The 13,366-nt window shown below is 34.2% G+C and overlaps 1 protein-coding gene across 2 annotated transcripts in view; it reads right to left on the bottom strand.

Annotated features, from left to right (window-relative positions):
- Positions 1-809: 809 nt before the first annotated feature.
- Positions 810-13,366, bottom strand: part of TBCA (tubulin folding cofactor A) — a 78,306-nt gene continuing 65,749 nt past the window's right edge. For both annotated transcript variants that reach the window (XM_040450185.1, XM_040450190.1), the window contains exons 3-4: positions 3,215-3,301; positions 810-1,105 (exon numbers count right to left, since the gene is read on the bottom strand). In XM_040450185.1, coding sequence (XP_040306119.1) covers positions 1,025-1,105; positions 3,215-3,301 — 168 coding nt within the window. In that variant the 3' untranslated portion in view covers positions 810-1,024. The remainder of the gene's footprint in view (positions 1,106-3,214; positions 3,302-13,366) is intronic.

The following is a 13,366-nucleotide window of genomic DNA, read 5'->3' as shown; positions in this document are numbered from 1 at the left end:
CCAGGTTTGGCTATGGCCACTGTATGCTGGAGCTGGCTCATATCTTCCCAACTTTGTGCTCAGTGATGTCATGTTAGTAACTTGAAATTAATCACAGTGGGAGTATTTATACCACCAAAGTCAGAGGTTCCCTTTCCATTTTGAAGATCTGTTAAACATTTCCCAGTACACCACTGACAATAGCTATTATTCCTTGAAAATACAATTCAATTCTTTGTTCGTAAGAATTTTATTTGAAGACCTAAATCACTGGTGTTTTTTGTATAAATCTATCTTTCTGGGAAAAGACTTAAATGTTTCCATTGGTTAACAGTAATGGAAATGCTAGACTTTGACTATGAAAGGATAAATATGTGAGGCCTTATCCACAGAGAGCTTCTTTCTTTTGAAGGAATTGTACCCGATTTAGAATAAACTGTTCAAAATTTGGATTTTTAACTAAAAAAAAAAAGGTATCTTATTTTTAACTGAATCCATATTTATGAAGCAAAATACTTAGACTTCAAAGAGAACCTGACAGATTTTAATTCTCTGTTAAAAATGTCTATGATTGGGGTGCCTGGGTGGCGCAGTCGGTTAAGCGTCCGACTTCAGCCAGGTCACGATCTCGCGGTCCGTGAGTTCGAGCCCCGCGTCGGGCTCTGGGCTGATGGCTCAGAGCCTGGAGCCTGTTTCCGATTCTGTGTCTCCCTCTCTCTCTGCCCCTCCCCCGTTCATGCTCTGTCTCTCTCTGTCCCAGAAATAAATAAACGTTGAAAAAAAAAAAATGTCTATGATTTAATGATAAAAGGTTAATTAAAAATATGGTGTAAAGTATGATATAAACAATTTTATTAGACGAATTCATTTATTTGACACATTAAATTAGGCAAGGAAAAATATATGCAACTGCATAAAAAGAATCACATTCTCCTACTACTTGAACATACAGCAGTGGTCAAAAATAATGAATTGTGGAATGGATCCCAAGATTTAATGAAAAAAAAAAAAAAAAAAAAAACCAAACACCCTGTACAGAAAAACTTCAGGCTTCTAACTTCACTGAATCCAATACTAAGCGTGCTTCCTTATATTCCTCAGCTTCTTCCAAGTCTTTTTCACTCTCCTGAAATGAAATATAATAATAATTAGATTTCTCCTTCTCAGCTTTAGTCCTTTGTGATTTCCTCAAATATTATAAACCACCAATATAAAAATCTCAAAAATTAACACGAAAATGATTCCGATCCCCATCTAAATATTGTTTAATTTCAAAGATTTCCCATGTTCTTTCTTCTTTTATAGTTAAGAGAAGAAAAACAGGTTTGGTTTTGTTTCACTACATAGCATTCTCACAGAGTAAGTGAAAAACATGGTCATCTACAGCTACTGGCATTAAAGAATTAAATAAAAACCTCAAAAAAATTAACACAAAATTTTATTCTCATTTTGTCAACATGTCACTATACAAAAGGATTATGAGTGGACTAAAAATAAAAAAAAAATGATGGTTTACTAAAATGTTACATATATAAAAATATTCAGACCAAATTAATCTTCCAACTACTCACAACGACCAAGAAGGCTAGTGGTGTCACACCTGAGCTAAGTATCATCTTCAAATTAGAAAACTGAACTGTCCGCTTATTAATGAGTATTATATGTTGTACTACAAGGAAACAAAGTACTAACATCTTTTATTTTTTGACTGAGTGAATCTTTTCTTGATACTTTATACATAAAGCTCTTGCTAATATTATTATGCTAAGAAATAAGTGAAATAATATCATTTAAGTCATTTTGCATGTTTGATTTGTACTTAAATTAAGTAAAGCTATGGTTAGTTATTCATGTCAGGTCAATATAAGTTGGGAGCTGTACAAGTAGTTATAGAGCAGAGGGAACAGGTATGTGTGTTTATTTAATATGAAAATTTAAAGCAAAAGGAGTAAGAATTTGCTTAACTCAGACTGCAGGTAAGAATTTCTTAAACCTCCACATGACACCTAAACATGTCTTTATTCTCTGTTGGTAAATATAAGCTCTTTGAGGGTAGAAATATTGTTGGATACATCCATATACACAAATATATCATCCAAAGACAGTGTAATTTTTTCAAGCAATTTATATTACTTTTTTAGCTGCTATATTCATGAGAGAAAAAAAAAACATTTAAATTGTCAGAAAATACAAATGGTGCTTCTGTCTCAAGGAGTATTTTAATATAGTAATTATTTTCTGCTTTCATCTATCTTTTATTTTAAAACCACAGCTTTACTTTTGTCTGTTAAGGAGAATTACCCTGCCTTTAAAAAGTTCCTATAGATAAATATGGAGTTCTGTGTCAAAATTAAAGTAAAATGTAAACACCTCTCTTTTTGTTTTTTCTTGCAGATTTAGTCCTAATATTATTTGGGTAGGAAAACAAATGTCATTCTTTTTCAAAGAATACATATGATCATCTCTCACCATACTTTTGTTATGTAAGGGACAATTATAAATCAGGAGAAAGCTATGTAGCTGGGTGATATTAGCTCAAGAAATAGAAACGTAAAATGAGATTAGTAAAGGAAATGTTAGAATTCATCAAATTGTCATCAAACAGCAATAACAACGGTCTTGAATACAGTATTATTCAGTTATCTTTATTAAGAAAGAAATAAGAGGACTTTTAATTATTCTTAGAATCCTTTATAAAATGATTCTGCCACTGTATCACAAAGCATTTACACTATCAAGTACGATAACAGTGTTATCCAAGGACTGCCTATATTACAAGGCTTTTTTTTCCCCTCTCAAATGGATTTAGGTTTGACTCTAAAAGAATTCTAGATCTTTTTAAAAATTCATTTGAAACATTTGGATCTTTCAAAATTTTAAATAGTCTAGTTATCACTAAACATGTGCCAAAAAAGACCTTTATGTATGAAAACTAAATAATTCAAGATATTGCTGGACAATGTTAGTGCCATGAATATCTACCATGGTAACTCAAATATATTTAATTAACTAAGTTTAAACAGAATAAACATGTTAGATACAGTACTTCCACTGGAGGCATAATTTAAAACACAATTAATTTAATCTCTATCAACTTTTTAAAAATATACTGGTATACAGGACAAGTGAACAAAATAGTCCCTAACTAGTTGACAGTGTTGAATACTAAGATTTGGCCTTCCATGCACTGGACTGAAAGAATTTTTAAACAGAATACAGAGAATTTTTTACTTACTAATAACTGCAGAAGATCACTATATGCAGCTTCCAACCTGCGCTGGCAATCTGGGATCATCATCCGGGACTCTTGAAGGATCTCTGCCTATAATGAAAATCTCCGTGAGACACGCAGAGATGGGAGAACTTATGTGTTTTGTTTCTGCCTCTGTAAATATCTAAAATTATTGAGAGGAATCAGGAAAAAATTACAGGTATGTTAAACAGTTCGATACTTTAAATTGTGATTATAAGAAGTCAGAAAGAATGACTATCATACTGTAAAATATTCAGAGTACAAGTTTTTGATCATTTGGTAATCACCTTCTCATACTAAGTGAAAATTAGCTGGAAAAGCTTTTCATAGAGCATTTATTTAAAAAGGCCATTTAAAATAAACTATTTTTCCTGCTGTCACAAAGCACCTTTATCCAAAATGGGATCAGCTGGTTATATAAATATCTCCTGCATCTTCCGAGTAATAAAGAAAAACACTGTTCAGATAATATCACATGGAGATAATTACTGCATGAAAAAAGTTATTGAGTTATTGATCACATCGTGTGCACACTGCAGGAGGTTCTCACTGAAAGACAGAGGTAAAGAAAAATGAAAAGCAAAGACCAGCAGGTTCATATTTTTGATGCTTATCATGCATAAAAAGTTATTACTTATCCTTGTGCTTCATTTTAGGAGAGAGATTATTCTCCCCATGCAGTTTGAGCCAAATTACCAACCTGGCGCCCCTGTGAATCTGAACTTCTGCCTATTCCTCTTGAAGACAGACACAACAGAATTAAACACAAGAATATTTATTCTCGTGGATATTTCTGGACTTAAAATATAGCATTCAAAGCTGGACTGTAAAATATTGAATCATAAAAGAAAAAAATCAAATCATTCACTGAGAAACCAATCAACAGGAAGGTAAATAAATAAGTGTCAGATGTTGGCCCTCAAATAGGTCTGTTTCCTAAGGTGGTAGGAAGCTTTATCTCCTTAAACTATTCTCAGAAAGAAACAGATCATTTAAACATTTATTTCCAAAAAGTAGTGTTTGGACAAATACCTTTGGTTAAATGGGTACAAATCCTGAACTTTTCCTAATAAGCTTTCTTACCTAGCTCATCTAAAATAAAAAGGAAAGACATAACTTAATGGTAATCATATTATATTTTAACACAAACTTAAATAACTCCCAGTACCTTCTTCCTTTTCCCCAATGGTTTTGTTATAGCTCTCACACTATAAACAAAAATCAGAATCATAATACACAAGGATGCTCTCTGTCCACATCTATTTTTTCAGGTGAAAACCTACTGTTGAACTTGTAATTCTTTTGCTAACGAGACACTGCTGAAAACTTCAGACAGAGGATCATGACTTCACTGCTCATCATACTGTACCCTGAAATGTAATCACTGCCTTTAAATTATCTTATGTATCTGGTTAATTTGAATACATGTGAAAAATCAGTGACAGGCACATTTCATTGGATACATGATTCGTATTTCTTCCTTATGGACCTGCTTTGAAAATAGCTTATATTAATTAAACAAGATGAAATGAATATAAACAGGTCAAAAACACAGTAAGCAGAAATGTTTTTACTTGTAAAAAATTTTTTTGAAAACTTTAGTATAGTATTGTCAATGAAATAAGCTTCAAGCAATGCAGCCCTCAAAAAATTCTATTATTATTCTATGCATTATTACAGAGCAAGAATCCTCAATTAATCTATCAAAACAGAACTCTGATGTAACTAGCCAAAGATCAGACTCTCCCATATACCAGCCCCAATTCATTTAAATAAGCTTAATGTATGTCTACAGGATGCCAGGGACGAGGGATATAAAAATGAAAAGAGAAGGTCTCTGTCCTCCATTCCAGTAGAGGAGCATGAACATGAAAATAAACACTTGACACAGCTTCAAGAAGACCATGCCACTGGGAGCCAAAGGCATACAGTACACTGATGACTATGATGTGGAATCCATAAACCACATCTTTATCAAGGCCATAAATCATGTACTTTACCTTGTAACAATGAATTACAACTGTCAGGAATAATTTTAAAAGACCGTATATAAGGTGTGATTATATAGTAAAGACACCCCTCAAAATACCTGAACTAAACTAAATGAGTATTATCTTTCAAAATGTTCCCTTAGGAAGGGGTCACTCAAATGAATGGTACCTCTGTTTAAAATATCTGAATAAACTCTCAGTTTTTTCTAATGCTGACTAGGACAAGACTGAGGCTAAGTCAGGATCTTGGCACAGATTGGGAGGAAGGGGAGGTAGGTAAGGAGTCTTAGGAAACACAACAGGATGTGGTCGTACTTATGTCTTACTGTTTTTAAAACAAGTTGTGATTTTGGGGTATCATAATGGAAGTTAGTCAGGTAAAATGGAAGTCTGGGGAGGCTTAGCAACTCCCAGATTATAATAATGAATATATTACTAAACTAAAGTTGAATCAATTTCCTTTATAATCAAATGTAGATAAGTTGGAGAGGGAAAGGAAAAGCCGTAATTGGCAGATTTTCATTTTTTCAGAAAGAAGAGTTCCATGAAAGAATCTGGCCAATGTCAAGTTCTTTTGCTATTGCTCAATTGACATAAGATTTCTAGCTTCTTTAATGATCCATTCACCCAGGGCTGGCTATACCTAATCTATAGTCACTCTAAATTTTGGTATACTGGCTGTCTCTGGAACCAATGGTAACTACATTAGTTTGCCAAACTGGGCTTTAGGGTAGTTCAGAGATGACTGTAACAATGGTTAAGTCTCCTTTTACATGGAGGTAAAATGGTAATGTGCTAATAAACATGTTAAGAAATCCATCTGACTTTTAAAAGAGACAGAAAGAGAAAAGTGTAACTACGGAAGGTGATGCATATGTTAAGGACCTTGGTTATGGTGGATATTTTACAATGTATAAATTTATCAAATCATCAAACTGCATACCTTAAATATATACAATTTTAAACTGTCCACTATACCGCAATATAGACAGGGGAGAAAGACATAAAGATGGCCTCCAATGATCCTGCTCTTGTGCAGTCGCCTCCCACACTACATTTGGGCTGGGCCTGTGACCAAAGGAATATGGCAGAAATGGTCTTCTGGAACCTAAGACCAGCTTCCACGTGGGCTTCTTGAAAAGCTTATTTTTAGGAAATCCTTCTCTCAGGACCCAGTTGTCATGCTGTAAGAAGTGGAGGAAGGGAGGGAGGGAGGGAGGAAGGAGGAAGGAAGGATTTTGACTTGTGTTTTGTGGTTACTGATGAATGACTAAGGATATGCAATGAATTCCATGAATAAAAAATAATCTGGGCCTGGGGTGCCTGGGTGGCTCAGTTAAGTGTCCAACTCTTGATTTTGGCTCAAGTCATGATCTCATGATTCGTGAGTTCATTCTCAAGTCAGGCTTTGTGCTGACAGTGTGGAGCCTGCTTGGCATTTTCTCTCTCTCCCTCTCTCTCTGCCCTTACCCTGCTTGCACTCTCTCTCTCAAAATAAATAAATAAACATAAAAAATAATAACAATCTGGGCCTTAATCCCTAAGGTGTCAGTGATTACTTTAAAAATAAATGGTCTAAATCCACCAGCTCAAAGACAGAGATTCAGAGACTGGGCCAACTCAACTATATACTGCCCACAAGAAACTCACTTCAAACAAAATCAAACAGAGTTTCAAAATAAAAGGATGGAAAAGAATGTTATCAGGCAAACATTAAAAAGAAAAAGCAGGAGTGGTGATATTAATACTGCTTCAGAGGGGCGCCTGGGTGGCGCAGTCGGTTGAGCGTCCGACTTCAGCCAGGTCACGATCTCGCGGTCCGGGAGTTCGAGCCCCGCGTCGGGCTCTGGGCTGATGGCTCAGAGCCTGGAGCCTGTTTCCGATTCTGTGTCTCCCTCTCTCTCTGCCCCTCCCCCGTTCATGCTCTGTCTCTCTCTGTCCCAAAAATAAATAAACGTTGAAAAAAAAAAAATTTAATACTGCTTCAGAGCAAAAAAATAAATATTAGAGACAAAGAGGGATGTCACATAATAATAAAATGATCAACAAGAAAAAAAATACCTAAATGTGTATGTACTAACAACAGATCTTCAAAATACATAACACAAAAACTGATAAAGCTAAAAGGAGAGAGACAAATCCACACATATACCCAGGGATTTTAACACCTCACTCTTAGCAATTGGTAGAAGTACTAAAACAAAAAAATCAGCAAAGATATAAAAAAAAAAAACAACAACACCATCAACGAACAAGATCTAATTGACATTTATAAAACACTCTATCTAAGAAAGAAAAATACAAATACTTTTCAAGCACCCATGAAACATTCATCATAGTATACCATAACTGGGGTCAAACAACAACAAAACAAACAAATATCTCAACAAATTTAAATTAAAAGAACTGAAATAACACATAGTGCATGTATGACTATAATGAAATAAAATTAAAAACCAATAATAAACATAAGCAGGGAAATCTTTAAACCACTTAGAAATTAAACAACATACTTGCAAATAACCAAAGAGTCAATAAGGAAGTCTCAAAAGAAACAGAGAAATACACAGATAAATGATAATGAAAATATAACCTATCAAATGTTGTAGGATTAAGTTATAGCAATGCCAAGAGGGAAATTTATAGCAGTAAATGCTTATGTTAGGAAAAAGGAAAGATCTCAATTTAAAAATCTAAGTTCTTACTTCAGGAACCTACAAAAAGAAGCACAAAATAAACCCTAAACAAGAAGAGGGAAATAATAAAAATAAGATCAGAAATCAAAGAAATTAGAAATAAAAAAAAACCAACAGAGACAATCTAGGAAACAAACAGCTGAGTTTTTAAAAAACTGGTAAATCTCCAGTAAAACTGACAAACATAAAGTGAGAAGGCACAAATCACTAATATCAGTAACAAAACAGATCATATCTCTACATATCTTGCAACCATTAAAGGAAAAAAATTTCACCAACAATTTTATAATCCTGTTCATAATGATCATGAATTCAACAACTTAGGGGAAATGAACCAATCCCTTGAAAACTACAGACCACCAAAACTGAAATGATAACCTGAATATTTCTACAATCATGAAAGGAATTGAATTTTACTTTTTTTTTTACATTTATTTATTTTTGATAGAGACAGAGCACAAGTGGGAGAGGGGCAGAAAGAGAAGGAGGCACACAATCCAAAGCAGGCTCCAGGCTCCGAGCTGTCAGCACAGAGCCCGACGCAGGGCCCGAAATCACAAACTGCGAGATAATTACCTGAGCCGAACTCAGACGCTTAACTGACTGAGCCACCCAGGCATCCCAGGAATTGAATTTTAATAAAAAAGAAATAGAACTCTTCAAACCTAGATAGTTCCACTGGGCGATTTTATCAAATATTTAAAGAAGAATTAACACTAACTTTACACAAATACTTTAAGAAAAGAGAAGAGGGAATATTTTCCAGCCAATTTTACGAGATGAGAATTAACTTGATACCAGAAACAGACAAAAGCAGTATAAAAAAAGCAAACTGCAGACCATAAACTTCGATACAAAAGTCCTCAACAAAGCATTAGCAAACAGAATCCACCAATATATGAAAACAATTATACACCACAATCAAGTGAATAAGCAGGTATACAAGGCTGGTTCAACATTTAAAAATCAATCCATGTAATCCACAATATCAATAGGCCAAAGAAGAAAATTCATATGGTTTTATCACGATACAGAAAAAGCCTTTGACAAAACCCAACACCCATTCATAATAAAAATGCTCAGCAAAGTAGGAATACAGAACTTCCTCAACTTGAAAAACACTATTTACAAAAAAACGTACAGCTAACATTACACTTATGGCAAAAGACTGAACGCTATCTCCCTAAGATTAGAAACAAATGGAGATGTCCATTCTGACCACTCTCATTCAACACAATACTGTAAGTCTTAGCCAGAGCAATCAGGTAAGAAAAAGAAGTAAGACATACAGATTGAAAAGAAATAAAACTGTCTCTACTTACAAATGACATGATTGTGTCTGTAGAAAACCAGAAGGAATACACAAAAAAATCTTAGAAACTAGATAGCTCAGTAATGTCACAGGTTACAAGATCAATACACAAAAAACTGAATGTACTTCCATATTGGATAACAAAATACTATATGTGGAAACCAAAACTAAAAACAATACTATTTATATTTTCAAAGAAAATGAAATACTCAGGTAGAAATCTAACAAAACTTCCAGGATCTATATGTTGAAAATTATGAAATGCTGATGAAAGAAGTAAGACCTAAATAAACTGTAAGACTTCTCATGTTCACTGACTGGAAGACCTGACATAGTAAGGATGTCAATTCTCTCCAACTGACATACAGGTTTAATGCAATTCCTATCAAAACTTAGCAAGGTGTTCTATAGACCTAGACAAATTTACAATTTTTATGGAAAGGCACAGGAAGTAGAAAAGCTAAAATAAACCAAAAAAAAAAAAAAAAAAAAAAAAGGAGGAGGAGGAGGAGAAAGTGAGAGGATTCACTCTTCCACAATTAAAGCTTACTCTATAGCTACAGTAACCAAGACAGGGTGGTATTTGTAAACGAATAGGTTAATGGATAAACCACAGGTTAATGGATCAAAAGAGAATACCAAAACAGACTCACACAAATATGTCCAATGGCTTTTTGACAAAGGTACAAAAGCAATTCAATGAGGGAAGGATAACGTTCAACAAATACTGCTGGAGCAACTGGGCACCTACAGGCAAAAAGATGAACCTCAAACTAAACCTCACCCCTTATATAAAAATTAACTCAAAACTGATCAAACCTTTTTTTATTAAAAAAAATTTTTTTTAAATGTTTCTTTATTTTTGAGACAGAGAGAGACAGCATGAACGGGGGAGGGTCAGAAAGAGAGGGAGACACAGAATCCGAAACAGGCTCCAGGCTCTGAGCTGTCAGCACAGAGCCTGACGCGGGGCTCGAACCCACAAACCGTGAGATCATGACCTGAGCTGATGTCGGACGCTTAACCGACTGAGCCACCCAGGCGCCCAAAACTGATCACACCTTAAAGGATAGACATAAAACCACAAAACTTTTAGACAAAAAATAGAAAATCTTTGGGACTTAGGAATAAACAAAGAGGCCTTAGACTTGAGACCAAAAATATAATTCACAAAAGAAAGCATTAGCCATAAATTAGATGTTCTCAAAATTAAAAACTGTTGCTCAGTGAAAGACCTTGTTAACAGGCTAAAAAGACAAATTACAGACTAAGAAAATATTTCCAAGCCACATATCCAACAAAGGGCATTTACCTAGAATATACAAAGAACTCTCAAAACTTAAAAGTAGAAAAAGCGTCTAATTAAAAAGTGAGAAGAACAGACATTTCACTAAAGAGAATATATAGACACAAATAAGCAAAAGGTATTCAACATTATACTTGCTAGTAAATCGAAACTAAAAGCACAATTAGATATCATTACACATCTATCATGTAGGTGACAGCTATATGCTAAAATAAAAAAGCGATAATATCAAATGCTGGTGAGGATATGGAAAAATCAAATCATTCACACATCCCTGGTGGGAATGTAATATAGTACAGCCACTTTGGAAGAGTTCGGCAGTTTTCTTTAAAAAAAAAAAAAAAAAAAAAAAGTACTAATACAACAGAGCAATTTCTTGGGTATTTATCCCAGAAAAATGAAAATTTATGTTCATGCAAAAACTGTCTACAAATGTTCATAGCAGCCTTTTTCATAACAGCCCAGAGCTGGCAACAGTCCAAATGTCCTTCAGTGGTTACACCTATGATACCATGGAATGCCTGGAATACTGCTCAGCAATAATAAGAAACAAAGTTGATAGATTCTATGACTTTAGTGGACCTCAAGGAATTATTTTCCTCAGGGAAAAAGCCAATTTCAAAAGATTACATACTGTATGATCCTTCAAACAGTATTAATTACTTAGGATTTAGGGGTGCAGGTCAGGGACTACAAAGAAGTAGCACAGACAGTCTTGTGATGGAATAGTGGAACCATCTTGATTGTGGTTGTAGTTATACATTCCACATGTGACAGAATTGTATCGTACTATATACAAACACACACACACATACACAAATGAATACATGTGTAACAGGTGAAATATAAATAAGGCCTGTGGTGTGTTTCATGGTCTGGATATTATAATTATATAAGATACCATTACTAACAATGCAGCAGCAATAGTGAAGGGTATATGTGACTTCCCTGAACATTTATTGCAACTTCCTGTGAATCTATAACAAAACACAAAACAAGTGTACAGAGTATCATTTATAAACTTGAGTATAGGTAACAAGAGGCAATAAAATTTTCTTGCATCAGTGGAAGCTATTTTAAATATTTTTGTTATTGGTAAAAGAAATATGGTGTTTCTTGCAGAATCAATCTTGTGAAAGACACTTCATCAAATTCCTCTTTTCGACTGAAGCTTCCTATTATTTTCCACATATTTGAAGAAAAAAATTCTCCATTTTAGGAAAAAGAAACATCCAAATATGAATGTTTAACTCATGTTTCAAGTAAATCACAAAACAATGTGTGTGCGTCTTTCTCAAAAAGACACATTTACAACTCTGCAATTATATGTAATAACTATAAATCCTTGTTGGAAAAATTGTACCAGTTTGGTTTTTTTAATATTACTTCTGGAAAATAAGAGGAGTCATGCCTCAGGTGAAATAACAGGGATACTTGTTTGATTACCACTGCTAATCATTTCTGCTCCAAGATAGGTTTAAAAAAAAAACGAAAGACCAGAATACCTTCACTATTTGAGGGCAAAATCCTCTGCATCCATCCCTAATTTAGATGAGGCGAGTAGAGAAGAAGAAGGATACGGTGAGCAGAGGACCAAAATCAATTTGGGCAATATCTGAAGGTTGCGTTACACTGTTCAGCCAGAAAAGATGAATTCTTTGACTGACCGGTATTTTGGCCTCTTAGCATCCGTCTTCTGCCTACTTATTTTACAAAAACCAAAATTAGGCCTAGTCCAGGGAAGTCCAATTTGGACAGCCAATTACAGGTAAGAAGTTTGGTAGGGACTGACATTATAAATGTGTGTTATTAAGATAGTTCCGGTTCAGAAGATCCAGGATAGCCAGAGCAAAATGGATCCAAATGACACAAGAGGCAAAGTAGTGAGAGGTGGCTAAGGAGAGTATTTAGCTCAGAACTACGGTGAGACGAGTAGAGAACCCACAAAACACAGCACTTGGCTTCCTTGATATTTTCTACGAGGGGCACAGCAGATGTAAAGAAACTATTACCGACATTAAAGTCATAGGCAAACAGGAATAAAGCAGTGCTTCTGGCAATGCAACTCCCACTGCATATAAAAAACCCATGAATCTCTGACCACCGTATAGCAAAACTAGGGAAAGGAAATTGAGAAAAGCATGTAGCTTGAGTTAAAGACAAGTTTCATCAAACAACTAAAATTGCAGTTGACAACTGTATACACTGCAGGTTGATAATCGCAGTAAACAGAAAGACTTACTGTTCTGTAATTAGATATGGGATGGTATTTTTGAATGTAAGTGTGAAGCAGACTAGGAACCTAAGAAATCATGTTATAAACCATGACTGCTGTGACAAAGTAGAGAATTTTGACATGGCTGAATGTAGATAGGATTTTTAAACAAAAAATTTCCCCTTTTTATAACTGCATATGTAGTCAATGATAATGTAGTAAGAGGCTAATACTTTTAAATAACAATTAGAACACAGGATTCAATGAAGAGTTAATCCTTACCTATAAAGCAGTAACTTTAATGAAAGATGATCAATATATACATAGTAAAACAAATTCTGTGATAATCTGTGACATTTGTAGAATTTTATTTAGAATTTTATTTTATTTATATTTATTCTTCACTTCAGTAACTTACAACTCCTATCCTAGTTATACAGCTATGTTTTAATATGTTACTGGTGATTAAAAGAATAGGGCAAAGAAAAAACTAAGTGAGGTCAATACCTACACAACTGGAAAAATAAGCCTTATTTCAAGAGAAGAAGGACGTGAATGAAATGAAGTTATATACTATATCATACTATTTCTTATTAGATGTTGGAAAACGATAC

This window comes from Herpailurus yagouaroundi, unplaced genomic scaffold (genome assembly GCF_014898765.1).
Source record: "Herpailurus yagouaroundi ecotype Mexico unplaced genomic scaffold, PumYag 29, whole genome shotgun sequence".
Lineage (NCBI taxonomy): Eukaryota > Metazoa > Chordata > Mammalia > Carnivora > Felidae > Herpailurus > Herpailurus yagouaroundi.
Note: the sequence above shows the minus strand (reverse complement) of the source record. Positions and strands in the feature narration are given on the sequence as shown.